Source organism: Cynocephalus volans, chromosome 8, assembly GCF_027409185.1.
Source record: "Cynocephalus volans isolate mCynVol1 chromosome 8, mCynVol1.pri, whole genome shotgun sequence".
Taxonomy (NCBI): domain Eukaryota; kingdom Metazoa; phylum Chordata; class Mammalia; order Dermoptera; family Cynocephalidae; genus Cynocephalus; species Cynocephalus volans.
Window position 1 is genome coordinate 144614417 of NC_084467.1, and position 13930 is coordinate 144628346.

At 44.0% G+C, this 13930-nt stretch overlaps 1 protein-coding gene across 1 annotated transcript in view; it reads right to left on the reverse strand.

The window, feature by feature from the left end:
- Window positions 1-929: 929 nt before the first annotated feature.
- The window catches only part of NIBAN1 (niban apoptosis regulator 1), a 146814-nt gene continuing 133813 nt past the window's right edge, over window positions 930-13930 (reverse strand). Inside the window, exons 11-14 of the mRNA XM_063105976.1 lie at window positions 13215-13325; window positions 11242-11349; window positions 7198-7309; window positions 930-5544 (exon numbers count right to left, since the gene is read on the reverse strand). Of these exons, the coding sequence (XP_062962046.1) occupies window positions 4328-5544; window positions 7198-7309; window positions 11242-11349; window positions 13215-13325 (1548 nt within the window). The 3' untranslated portion in view covers window positions 930-4327. The remainder of the gene's footprint in view (window positions 5545-7197; window positions 7310-11241; window positions 11350-13214; window positions 13326-13930) is intronic.

Genomic DNA, 13930 nt, shown 5'->3' on the forward strand with positions numbered 1-13930 from the left:
AAGCAGGGGCAGCTCCAATAGTGGCTGAGGAGAGAATAGCTTTAGTCCCAAGACCTCCATCAGTCCTGTCCAAGCCACACACAACAAACATATAATCTAAGAAAAAAACTCTATGAACAGTTTCAACTCTACTCCCTCACTCCAAACTCCAATCTGACCATTGGCCCTAAGGTCTGGAGGGGCCACTCTGGGAATGATTCTTGCATAGTGGAAGTTTGGCATGAAAGGAGGAGAGGGAGCAGTGAAGTTTATGCCACACTGAGTATCTCCATCACTGCTGGACTTGATTTCTCCAATGTTTCTTCATCTCCTGCCTGAAGCTGTTGGTGTAGATAGAGTAAGCTGCGACTGTAGCCGAGGTTTATGCCAGGTGAGGAAGCAAATACCCATCCTGGGCTCTCCCTGACCATGTCCACCCTGAGGATTTGGGTTTGCTGATGTCAGAGATCATGCCCACAGTGTTCATTTCTGTTTCTCCACCACCCACTGGGTGCCTGCACATAACAGATGAACGCTCTTTACTTTTTGAATGAATGAATTCATGGATAAGTGAGTAGCTGTGAATATTGGTGAGTACATACTGTTTTATTTATTATTACGGAAAGAATGAATGTTTTGCTCAATGTGACCCACTGAAAATAAATTTGAACAGCAGTTCAATGACATCACGAGTAATTGCCCATTGCTGTATCATGGCTACGATCCAATTCTTAGAGAAATAAGCATATACATTATCAAAGTATAATTACACCTGACATTAAGTGGCTTCCCTGCAGATTCCTTCCCGACAACAGCCAAGTGAAAGTCCATAATACAGCAAGAGTGTCTCACCTTTCCATTTTTGAGGGCTGTTCCTCCCAGCTCAAGCATGACATTTGCTTAAAAGATGAAATCGGCCCCATTCCAAATAAACAACATCTGGACAGCTCTTCAAGGATGAACATTTTATTGGAATATAGGCACTTGGCAGAGTAAATACATGGTTACAAAGTGTCTTAAGTTTATTTGCTTTATATAGTGACCAGAAAAATCAACCCACAGTGTACACTTCTTCAAGCTGCAGACTTCAGAAGGTAAATCCCCAAACCCCTCTGTTTAGGGTAAAGAAAGAAGGCAAATATTTACGGTGAAGTAAGAAAGCACCTAATAAAACTGTATTATTGTTTAAGTCAGTGATGTCCTTCCCTTCCCCATATTAAAACTGCTACACAGCACAGATCGCTTATCACTTTTTATAATGAATTAAAATCACTTTTGTCTGAGAGAATCATGAAACCCTTTGAAATCACTGGCTCTGATTTGGAGAATTAGAAAACCAAACCTGAGAATCTTTATAATAAAATGTATGTCAGACCTAAAGATCTACAGTTCTTCACACTCAGCCTCTTTATAAAACTTTTGGACAAGTTCAAATATTATCCTTGTAGTCTCCAAAATACTTAAAAAAAAAAAAAAAAAAAAAAAAGATTTTACCCTGCATAATGCAAGGCACTACTGTCTTTGCTCCAACCTACAAAGGAAAAAAATGAGAAGAAAAAAATTTTTTTCAAGATAAATATTCTTTCTTTGGGCAGGGTCAATAGTAACATGACTAGTTTAAAGTCATGGAGTTTTTTTGCCAAAAGCCATGTCTTGAGGTTTTATGGATTTCTAATGGCTTTGCCCAGAGTGGAGATGCCCAGAGCAGCGTGAGGAGGCTCTTCAAGTTGCTCATTTAGAGCACAATAACCTTGCTCCAATCTAGAAACCACGTACAAGTCCACATGAAAAGCAAGACAAACTCATGGCCATATGAAGTCATTCCATTCAACCTGTTAAAATGAATACCAAATATTTTAAATGCATTTTAGTTTCCCGTCCCATGTTCAAATGGAACAATCGTCCTGTTTATTCAAGGGATCTTGTCTTTTGTAAAATATGTACAGAAAAATTCTTTGTGTCCTCAAGTACATCTTGCCACTTAGTGCCCAGGCCCCTCTGGCCTCCAGGATAGATAAAAGAAGGGCACTGATATTCATCAATCCAAAGCAGTGAAATGCATATTCTTTTAGGGTTAGGAAAATCTTAGCTTTCCATGGGGTGCAAGAAACCCTGAGGTGAGCGAAGGGAGGAAGCTGGGAAGCTCCGGCATGGGTCAGCCTGGGCAGGGACTCCAGGTTAGCCACTGTTCTCCCAGAGAGAAGGGCGGTCTTTATGGGGCTGTGCTCCTTTGGCTCCGTGCCTCACTGGGCAGTGCATCTGGCCATCTGGCCATTTGCCCCTTGGACTTCGGACTTTATTTAGGGGAAGACTCAACAAGGGCAGAAAGCCCAATTAAAAACATCTCCCTGCCTGACAGCAAGCCTCAGATAGCCCCAGCACAGCAGTGGGCTGGGTGTTCAGACCCCACCATTTCCGGAGCAGCCCGACACAGGCCAGTTCCTGTGCTAGACACTGGGGATATTAAAACAGCTTGAGGAGGCAGGAAGCCATTATTCAAGGCTGTGGGCTTCTAGCAGGAAGCACGTATGATGACTAAACCCTAGTTTCTGTCCAGAGGAGCCCCTGGGAGAGAAAGGAAGCAAACATAATTTCACAAACATAATATCCTAAATGCCAGGATATGAGTGAGCATCGGGTAACACAGGGACTGAGGGAGAAGACGCCTCTACCTCCTCTGTCTATGATGGGATCCCTGACAAACACGAGGATCTAAACACTCCAAGAATAGTTGAAACAATTCAATGTGAGCGTATACTGAAACTGATGATTATTAGTTCTTTATGATCTAGAAATCCAAGAAATTCCTCATGGGGGGGGTGATATTTTAATTCCTGGTTAAATGGTTGAACTGTGGGACAAATTCTCTAAAGAGCTGATATATACTTACTTGGCAGTAATGAGCAAAACAAGCTCTCAGGGCAAATGCTGGCATCTAATATTAAAACTTATGGGAAGAAATTTCAAAATGTAGTAAGTACCTGGGACTGAAGCGTCTATAAAATAATCTGATATATTTCTGAAGGGCAATAGAACAAATCTTTTTTATCTTTTGCAAGTAAGTACATTCCATCTTTAATATTAACAGTTTTAGGTCACAATCCATTTAGAAGACATATTTATGTCTATGTCTATTAAAGTGTAAGTTCCAGGAGGAAGGATCAGTCTTTTTCACTGGGGTATCCCCAGTGCTTGGTACAGAAGAGGGACTAAGTTAACATGCTGAATGATCAATCAAATTATTTTCACTTTTGGTAACATCTTTGGAACTTGAGGGTAGATTCAATGGCTTTTGTCTTTTGTCTTTATTCATTTATTTATTTATTCATTTTGTACGCTTCTGGGAATGAACCAGGACTCTTTGAACGGAAAAAGAGAAAGCTGTCATGTTTGAAAATCTACATTTTTTTCTTCTAAATTAAATTCCCTTGGACCTTCTAATTTATACTAGACAAAGTGCCTTATCTCTTCTTTTTATTACTATGCCCAACAGAATTCATGGCATGCAGTAGCTGTTCAAATAATGTTTGCTTAAGGGTAGACTTTAAGCTAGGCAATTTAGCTAAGCTCTTTGCACAGGCTAAGGCTCATTTGGAATATTTCTGGCTTATACATGCCAATGAAATTTTCCTGTCTTACCTGAATTTCCTTAAATGGTGATTAACTAATAAAAATCAATAAGACTAATTAACAAGAAATTGATAGCAAAATTAGTCACAGGCCCAGACAGTCCCACAAACCACAACCTTCCCCCTCTCCATTTCTGCTCAGCTGCTCCTGAGATCTATCAGGCATGATCAGCTCTGTGGGGCTGCACACAGTGGGGTGATTGGTGTTTATGACCTACCCTTTCCTGCAGCCTGACTGTGGACAAATGCTGAGTCCTTACGAGACAGAGAAGTTGGTATAGTAGATTGTGGAGCTGGAGTTACAGTATACATCTGCATTCTTACAAAAAATTTAAAAGCCTGAAAGTTCGTAAGAAGATCGCACCAGTGAAATGTGCAGAGCATATTGAAAACTGTGCTCCTACTGTGTTCTCCGACTTCACTGCAATACCACTCCCTCCCTCGGACACCCTCAGCTACCTTTCACCCAAACACACCACTGCCTTATAGTTTCTGTTAATGCTAAAGCAGTAATTCACGGTAGAACCGTCCAGTTCCACAAAGGTTTGCTTCAGTGCTCTTGCCCTGTGTGCATTTCCTCTGGGGTTGTTATTCAAATTAAGGATATTCTTATTATTTATTTATTTTTGGTAACAACTCACGTTCAACCCCTAAGTGTACCTATAACTATAACCTTTTGACTGACTTTGTGCAAGGCAACTTTTGCCAACTTGCCCCTTTCACTCCTCTGAGGGCTGCTCTGGGGAACTCTCTTGACAACCTTCTCTCTCCTCCACATCATCTTTATGTGAAACCAGGACGTCGGTGCTTGGAGCATTTTCAACCACCCACTGACACTCGTGAACATGGGTAGCCTTAGTCTGCCCTGAATCCACACTGGCCACAGCCTGAGTAGTGCTGCCTTGCCCTGCCATCATGTCTTGTTCCTCAGAAGCCTGGCTCTCACTGGGGCAGACAGCATCAGAACTGGAAGAGCAATCTTCCTGTGGCACGGCCTCCCCCTGCCTGGCGCACATGGCCTCTCCCCCTGCGTGGGCATCCGGTGCAGGCTCCCTGTCTGCGGGTTCCCTCCCTGGGTGCTCCCTCCCTGGGTACTCCCTCCCTGGGTGCTCCCTCCCTGCGGGCTCCCGGGCCTCTGCGGGCTCCTCTGTGGGGCCTGGGAGGTTGGTGACCTCGGTGGGCCCTCCAGAGGCTGGCTGAGAGGCAGGGCTGCTCGCCTCTGGAAAGCCCCCCAAGCCCACCCCAGGGGCCTCAGCCCCCACAGGGGCAGGAGGGGCCTCCGTCTCGCTGACGTCACTTTTCTCACGGTTGTCCAGATGGGGGGCAGCTGCCTGACTGACATCAGTGTCGATCTGGGTCTCTTCCTGTTTTTCATGTTCTTGGGGAACAAGGGTCTTCTCACCAGTATCTTTTTCGGTCGGCAGGGCAGACTCCACCGGTACTTCAACCGTCACTGTCAACAGCTTCCTGAGCTCCTTCAAGGAACCCGAGGCAGAGATGGAGTCTGGCTTCTCATGGGAGGCTTCTGCATCCTCGGGGGTTCCTCCAAGTTCCAGTTCTGGTGAGTGTGTGCCCAGGGGTCCTGCTGTGTCTTCTGCAGCCACAGGATTCACAACAGGATCATCTGTACTTGAAGTAGTCATCTGTCCATCCCCACCTGGGGGACGGCTGGGCCCAGGGAGAGGAAGGCTTTCTCCTTCGGCCGGTGAGCTCGGGACCCCAGGCTGCTTCTCCTCTGACTCCTGGAATACTTCGTTACTAGGGGTCTCACCATCTGGAACTCCTGGCAAAATGGCAGAGGCTCTCCTGGCGGGGCTGGCCTGGTTTGACCCTGTGGGGGTTTTCAGATCTGTTAAGCTGGACACACTCTCACTGGGCAAGGCCATGTTGTCTTCAAATAAGTTGTGTTTCTTCAGGATAGCAGCTTCCTTTATCACTGAGAGATATCAGAAAACAAAACATGACATGAACATGCTGCCCCGGCCAACCTGGATTTTCTGATTTTATCCAGAAGTCAAACTCCCCTCTCAGTCTCTCTGGATATCCAAATTTCTCAATTTTTCTGCTTAAGTCAACCCTCTTCCAGGTAGCCTTCCCTGATGATCAAAGACCACAAACTTTCCAATCTCTGGACCTCTGTAGCGTTCATTCAAACAGCAAACATTTGCTGGGCATCTATTATAGGACAGGCACTGGGAATCCAGAGATGAATAAAGTACAACCTTTGCTTTCAGGGAGCTCACAGTTTACAACAGTATCATCTGTGTCACTTGGGGGGGGGGGGCGTCACATTTATCAGCTGCTAATATGTGTGGCTCCAGTTTGTCCACCTAGACTGAAGCTCCTCTAGGGCAGGGGCTCTTTCATCCTGCATATTTAACAGGTACTCAGGATTAAGCATGCAGATGAGAGAGCCTTGATGACCTGCAGTGTCCAAAATGAAGACCTATGTACATCTAGCTCAGAGGCTTTGAGAGGAACAAAAACAGTAACAACAATAACAACAGCAGCTGACATTTTTGACCACAGCTCTCCACTGTGGCTGTGCAGGGGCTGTCGTGCCCAACGGTATCACAGCCACGGGGATGCCATCCATATCAAGACAGCACAGATTTGTGTATTCAGCAAAATTTTTCAGCAGCTAGCAGTAGAATGTCCTTCTTTAGCAAAATCAGTATATTGTGGCAATTTCCTGACAGAGGGCAGTAAAGTGTCTGGAGGAAAGGGGTCTATTTTCTAATTCACCCGAAGGTGCCCTTGGTGGGCTGGCAGTGGCTTTGACTGAACCCTTCCTTTGTGCAGACACTATGCCGACACCTCTACACTCCTCATCTCATGAGATCTCCTGTGATTAGCTGCTGTGACCTGGGGCTTGTGCTTGGCCAGTTCTCTTTGTGGAGGGGTTTTTGTGATATTCAACACCTTCCCCGTGGTGAACAGATATGTTTCAGGCCCACAGTTTAATTAATGGTGACCCTCTCCAGCATGTTTTTATCAAAGTTTTCCTGTCTACCCTCCAATCCCAGGCAAGGCCTGATTCCACAGGACATTGGGTGCTAGAGTCCCAACAAGGCTCACAGGGTACTGTGTCATCACCCTGTGTCTTTTTCTGTCTGGCCGAATGGAGGCAGGGAATGTGCTGAGAGCAGGCGATAAGCCTTGCTGCTGGAACCACCTCCTCCTGGCTCCGGGAGGGGTGACAAGCCTTTGTCTAAGAAGACTCCTTTTGCTTTTGTTCTGTCTGGAACAGCTCAAGGAAGACAGCTCTTCATGAGAGACCTGAAGTTGAATCTCTCTAAGCCTCAGTTTCTCATCTGTAAAATGAAGCTTTAACTTCCATCCCATAGAGTTCACATTTGTATCGAAAGAGAAAATATACGTAAAGGACCTGCACAGAGCATGACAAATCATGAATGCTCAGTCAAAATTCGTATCCTTCCTTCTTTCCTTCCCTCTCCTCGTTGCCTCCCCAGCGCACCAATGTCAGTTTCCTCTCCCCCTTTCTTAGCGCACTGGCACTACTGGGTCCCACTTCAGGGGTGCTCCCTACTATGGAGCGGTCCCTCCAGCATCAGGTAACCTTCCTTACCTTTCAGAGTTTCATCAAGGAGGATCTGATGTAAAATCTCCTCATAGACATTTTCAACCTGGATCATATTGGTATGATCGGCGAAGATAAACTGCTCATATTTCTGGAGCTCCTGGAGAGCAAGACATAAGAAGGTAAAGAAGAAAAGTTATGAGATGCCTGTTCTCAGAGGAGATACGAAACACTCCCACTCATGACCCCTCCTTGGAGTGCATGGGAGGGGGACAATGTCGACCCACAGGCAAAAGATGTTTACATAACAACTCGATTCGACAATATTTGATTGGGTTCCTTACAATCCAATTCACTGTGTAAGCATCACATATGATCTTGACACATCTACTAACTGTCCAAGAAAGGGGGTGGCACTCGGCCACTGGGAGTCCCCTTCCCTTTCCTTGTAGTGGGCACACACTGTGTGCACTTCGTGGGGAAAGACAGCGGAGATTTTGATCACTTCAAGGCTTCATCAGTGGGTCTGGGGCCTCCCTTTTTTTTTCATCAGAACCAAAGCATTTCCATCTTCCTTATTTTTATGCCAACAGTACTTTACCAACATATAAGCTATATACAGTAAAATGCACAGATTTTAAAAGTACATTTCAATGATTTTACATATATAAATATACCCATGTAACCATAACCCAGATCAAGCTGGAGAAAATTTTAACCACTCCCCATATTCCCCCATGCCTTTTTCCAATCTGCACTGCTTCCCCGACAAGATGTAAGCACTGACATGATATCTATCATGTTAGATTAGTTTTTGCTTGTTCTTGAACTTCATGTAAGTAAAATCATATATTCTTTTGTGTTTGCTTTTGGAATTCATCCATGCTGCTGCATGAATCAGGAGACTGTTCTTTTTATTGATAAATAGCATTCATTATATGGATAAAGTAAAATTGCCTATCCATACTCCTCATGATGGATATTGAGGTTTTTTCCACTTTTTGACCATTATGAATAAAACTGCTATGAGCATTCTTCTACCTATATATTTTGGACTTCAGGATTTAGTTATCTTGGGCATATACGTAAAAGTAAGATTGCTGGGTCATAGGGTAGATGTATATTTAGCTTTATTAGAATGAGGCCCCTTTTCGGGCTGGGAGAATCTCTAGTCAAGGACTGTTCAGGAACATTCTCCTCTTCCCCTCCAATGGGCCCTGACACTTACTGATTTCCCCTAAGACAGCCCAGGCATGACACGAAATCCCTTAACCCTCCTTGCTTTCCAACAGTTTCCAAATGGCTTGCCTGTCATCAGCATGAGGACAGGGCAGGGATCAAAATGTACTAAATCACATCCCAGTGATTAACTCAGTAATCCTTGCACCTGATGGTGCTGGGGAGGGCTCCCCACAAGTGGCTCTTAGAGAATCAGACACTTAGCAGTGGGATTTGATGCTTTCTGCCTGGAGAGACAGGATTTATAGCAGGTGATCAGAAGCCACCACATTCAGACAACTCTCAGGGCTAGGACTTGGGAGTGCTGTTGCCCCGGACCAGATCCTGGTCACAGTGGGCAATAAAGCCAAAGGATTGGAGAGACATGAGCTTCAATGACCCCTACAGGGTCCATTAGACAGTTCTGACACAGGAGACTGGACAGTGCCCCGGACTAGTGTGGGACCCTGGGCAAGCCACATCACCACTCTGTGCCTCTGTCTCTTCTTCTGCTAAAAGAGGGGCACAGGCTCATGCCTAGAACATCATACATCTTCCCTACGTGGTCTCCACTCCTTAGTCCCTTGACTGTCATTCATCCCCCTGGACTGGGTGAAAGCATAATGCTGGGAAGTCCTCCCCGACCCCATAAGCAGAGTCTGGCACCTTCCCCGGCACTCTTCCCCACAAAGCTACTGTGTGCCTGTCTCCTGCCTCTACACTGTGAAATCCAGGACAGCAGGGACAGTGGCCTGGCACCACATCTAGATCCTGTTTGATACATATTTAATACATGTTTACCGAATAAACAGTAGACCTTTAAAATTTCAACCAACTAAGTAATTCTGTGGAAAGGAATAATTTCTGGGGACATTGATACTGTTGTGATATGCCCAACTTCACAAAACAGGTCTTCTATATTGAATTGATTGAACTGTGCCATATGTTTAATTCCCTGGTCCAATTATATTCAAATCCCTGAGTGTAGGTCTTGGGGAGTCAGAATCATATTTTTTTAAAGCTTCCCAGGCAATTCTAATACGCAGTTAGGGTTGAATATCACAGATCTAGGAAGTAGCTACTTGAAGAAACAAGGGAAACACACTTTAGTGAAATAAAGACTCCTTCTGGGAAGCAGATAATCTCCTAATTTATCTATTCTGTAAGTCCAGATTTTAAAAAAGTTCTTGACACTGCCACAATGTCCTTCATTACTGAAAACTCTGGGTCACGGGCTCTTGAAACTAGCTCCTTTTGATTAAAAATCACAACAGCTTCTTATAGATTGGGTAAAACTCACTCTGCTGATGCTTGGAAAGAGGGGAGCAGATGAAAAGAGGAACTCTCCTTACCCTTCTCCTTGTCTGGGAGGACATGACTCTGGGGCCCCCAAAATGCCTTTGGGATTAAAAGAGAAAAAATCCAAAGCAGAGCATCTGTGTGCAGACAGTTTAGAGGCGGAAACAGTTATCGTTTGGGCTGCTGTACTGTTCTGCCACATAAGGCCAAGGGACCATGATATAGACTGATTCTTTACTCCCTTGGCTTAATCAAGTCCTTTTCTACTAAAAAAAAATAGACCTCCAGAAATAAATGCCAAATATTAGATACACCAATGACTATCTGAAGAAAAAGAGTATTTACAGAATATAAAAACGACCAAAGAAATGTCCCCAGTAAAATAACTCATGCAAAGGATTTTAATGTTCCAATGCTTGGAGACTCTCCAAGTTCCAAAAAGCCTTCTTTAAATTCTAAAAAGCTTTTTATCATTTTCTCCAAGAGGGAATAGGCCTTGCAAATGTTCAGGTTCATAGATCATTTTTGAAATGCAGTAATAATAATAGTAGTAGTAGTAGTTGATACCATTTACTGAATGCCTACCATGTTGTAGGCAAATGCAAACTGAGTTCAAAATCTGGTGGTTACCAACTATGTGACTTTGATATGATTATTTAACTACTCAGGTTTCCTCATTTGTACAATGAGGACATAAATAGTACCTCCTCATAGGGTTGTTGTCAGAATCACTGAGATAATCCATACAAAAGTTTTAACACAGAAAAGCACATGGTAAGAACTCATCAAATGTTCATTGTGTCATGCTGGTCTTCTCAGTCTTAAGTAAGATACTGCGAAGTATTATTACCTGCATTTTATAGAAGATGAAATCTAGGCCAAGAGAAGAAAAGTGACTTGCCTAGGGCCCCAGAGCTGATATGTGGAGGAGGCAGGACTTGAACCCAGGTCTTGAACCAGCCTCCAGACTCTGCTCGCCCATTACTCTGCTCTGCAGACTAACTCACACCTTCATAATCATGGCTGTAACTGGATGCCTGATGTTTACAGCAGCTTTTAATGTTTCATTGATTTCACTAAACAAATGCTACAGGATTTACTAAAACAAACATCCTTCTGCAATCATATTACTTAATGTCTCTTTTGGATGTAGTGATCAAGTTTCAGAGGACATGCTGGACCTATGAGTCATACTACAATGAGGAACACCTGGCATCCTTAGGTGTTCTGTGTCAACCCTTAGCTTGGCTCAAATTTAGATCATTACCCTTTGAGATTTTGTCTAGTCCAGGATCAGCAAATCCAGCCAGCTTCTTGCCTTTGCAAATAATGTGTATTGCAACACAAACACGTCTGTTTGTGTATCATTGGTGACTACAAAGGTAGAGCTGAGTAGTTGCAACAGAAAGTATGGCCCATGGAAGCTTAAAATATTTACTATCTGACCATTTACAAAAAAGTCTGCCACCCCCTACCTGGTCTAGCCTACTGTTTGCAAGTACAGCATAGCAAAATAACTTGTCTGAACTTCAGAGGCAATAAGAGCAGGCTCTTTGGAGTAACTCATCCCCTTACTGGTTTGCACGTGGATGCCAGGGCCTTCTGCACGGTGGGAAGCGTGATTTGAACTAGTGCCTCTTGAAATATCTTCTTCCGGATGGTGCTGCTGTCGTAATCATATTGCTGTCAATACAGAAACATATGTTAAATAGCAACATTACAGTCTGTTAACTTTCACTTAAACAAAAAACTCAGCCAACCACTTCATCTCCCTCTTCCAGCCTTATTTCTGAGGACTCTTGTATTTCCAAGGTCTCAGAGATCTTTCTATGTAACTCCCTCACATTCCAGGAGTAGGTTGTGATGAATAATGACCTATCTCACCCACCCACCTTACAGAAATAGAAACTGAGGCAAGATCAAAACATAGTAATGACTTCTGAGTTTTAAAGAAGTTGGGAATAGTCTTGCAGGGGTGAGTTTGTTCCAGTAGGTCCATGGAAACCATGATCATCTCAGGTCAGTGGGTTGTAACAATTTCCACCAGGGAAGAGAGAGCCTGGCTTACAGATCCATTAACACTGTAACATGTTAACCAAAGAAGTTTAGCATCTAGGACAAGAAAGATGACGAGTCTCTCTTTCTGCACTCAATATCCAAACATCGAAATCAGGGTTTAACTTGAGATGTGACTTCAAGGGGATCACAAACTGGGGTGTAGGCACAGACACATGAGTGGAATGGAGAGGCCAAAGGAAGAATGGTTAAAGACAGAAGGCATTTATATTGGAGATAATAACTTGGGCCAAAATTATAGCTCTACTCGAACCACCAAACGCTGCCACGTGAAAGAAGGTAAACAGAGGGTAAAACTAGAATTACCAGCTGTGAGGCCCTCAGTCTGACATAAGAAAGCACGTTCTTGCACTCGAAAGTGTCTGGTGATGAAATGGGCTGTCCCGGGAGGTAGAGGTATCCTAACACTGGAGGTGTCCAAGCGGTGGTGGGACGGCCCCCAGAAGGAACATTCTTAGCACTGGATATGAAGTTGAACCTGAGGTCCTCATATTTGAATTCCTTTCTGCTTGCTTTCTTCCTCTCCTTCTGTCTGCTGAAGCACTTAACTGATACTGTCTTTTCTTTCAACTCAATTGCAAGTTCAATATTATTTATGTTACCATGATCAATACTGCTTTTAATCTCAATGATTTGGTTGCTAGAATTTCTTCCTGTGTGTAAGGCATCAAGATCAGGTCTGAATTTCAGGGACCACACCAAGGCTCTGTGGGACTTTTATCTTCTGTTACAGAGCTTGGCTTATAGAAAGTAGGAGGTAGTAAAATATTACTAGACTAGGTGTAAGAATTGTTTAGCTTTAAGCTCACCATTGAAGAGCCTGTTGAGCTTAAGTAAGTCACTTTAGCTTTTAGAGGATCAGTTTCCTCACCTGTACAATGGTGACATATTCTAATTATCTCCCAAGGTCTTGTGACGATCAAATGAAACAGAGTAGGTAAAAAAAATGGCTTTAAAAGTATACTACGCATGTTCAAGCTCCCATTATTACAACGATTTATATATATTTATGCACGAAGCACATTTAAAACAATTTCATACAGCAGGTGTCTTTTCCTTTGCCATGTGGTTTTGACTTTTCTTAAAAATGTTGACCAATTTAATGAATTTTACTGTATTGTAAAGACTTTGAAGAAAGAGGCTGTGCCTTGCCTATGCAATACGTATCACAATGCTTTTAGTGGACCACCAATAAATGTATGTCAAGTCCAACTGCTATGACAGAAAGCCCAGACGCGTCCCTTCTAGCTGTGGGTAATGACGTTGAGGACCCCAGAGCAGCCACTAGATGGCGGAACAGGCATGAAAGTCATTCTTTGGACCCTGCTGCTGAATAATCAATCCTATTTTGGAGAGGAAGGAGAGGGAGTAAGATTAGAGTGAAAGAGAGAACATGGTATTTTCTACTTAACAAAAGAAATTGGGGTCACTTTCTTGTTTTACGCATCCCACAAATGAGAGAATGGTTTTACCTTTAGGACTCGGAGCTTAACTTTCTCAATGGCAACTGCAATTTTGGAGGCTTCTCCTTGGAGATGTGGGGAAAGCAACTGCTCAAAAGTGAATACCGCATTCTCCATTAGCTAGAAACCAAAAGCAACACAGAAACAGACCACAGTCAGAGGCTGGGGTCGCTACCCTGGGGTCTGCCTAACCGAGCTGACTAATCGGGCTGGAGAGAGGGGAGGGGATAAGCCATCAGAGAAGAGTTCCCTCTGGCACTGCTCCAGGGATGACCCCGGGCAACAGGTCCTCATCCCACCACCTGGATTGTGAAACAAACAGCCATGTGGCCACAGGGAGATCAGTAAGAGGCTCAGAAACGTGTGTGTGTGTGTGTGTGTGTGTGTGTGTGTGTGTGTGTGTGTGTGTGTGTGTGTGTGTGTGTGTGTGTGTGTGTGTGTGTGTGTGTGTGTGTGTGTGTGTGTGTGTGTGTGTGTGTGTGTGTGTGTGTGTGTGTGTGTGTGTGTGTGTGTGTGTGTGTGTGTTTTGCATGCATTTATCTTTTTTTCTCATCGTGTGTGTGTGTGTGTGTGTGTGTGTGTGTTGCATGCATTTATCTTTTTTTCTTATCTCCTCTCCATCACCCAAGACCACGGCACAGAGAATACCACCACTCCTGCCGTCATTCCTCTTCCTCCGTTCTCTGGTACCTGCAGCCATGGATTAACCAGATGAGCTGGAAGCC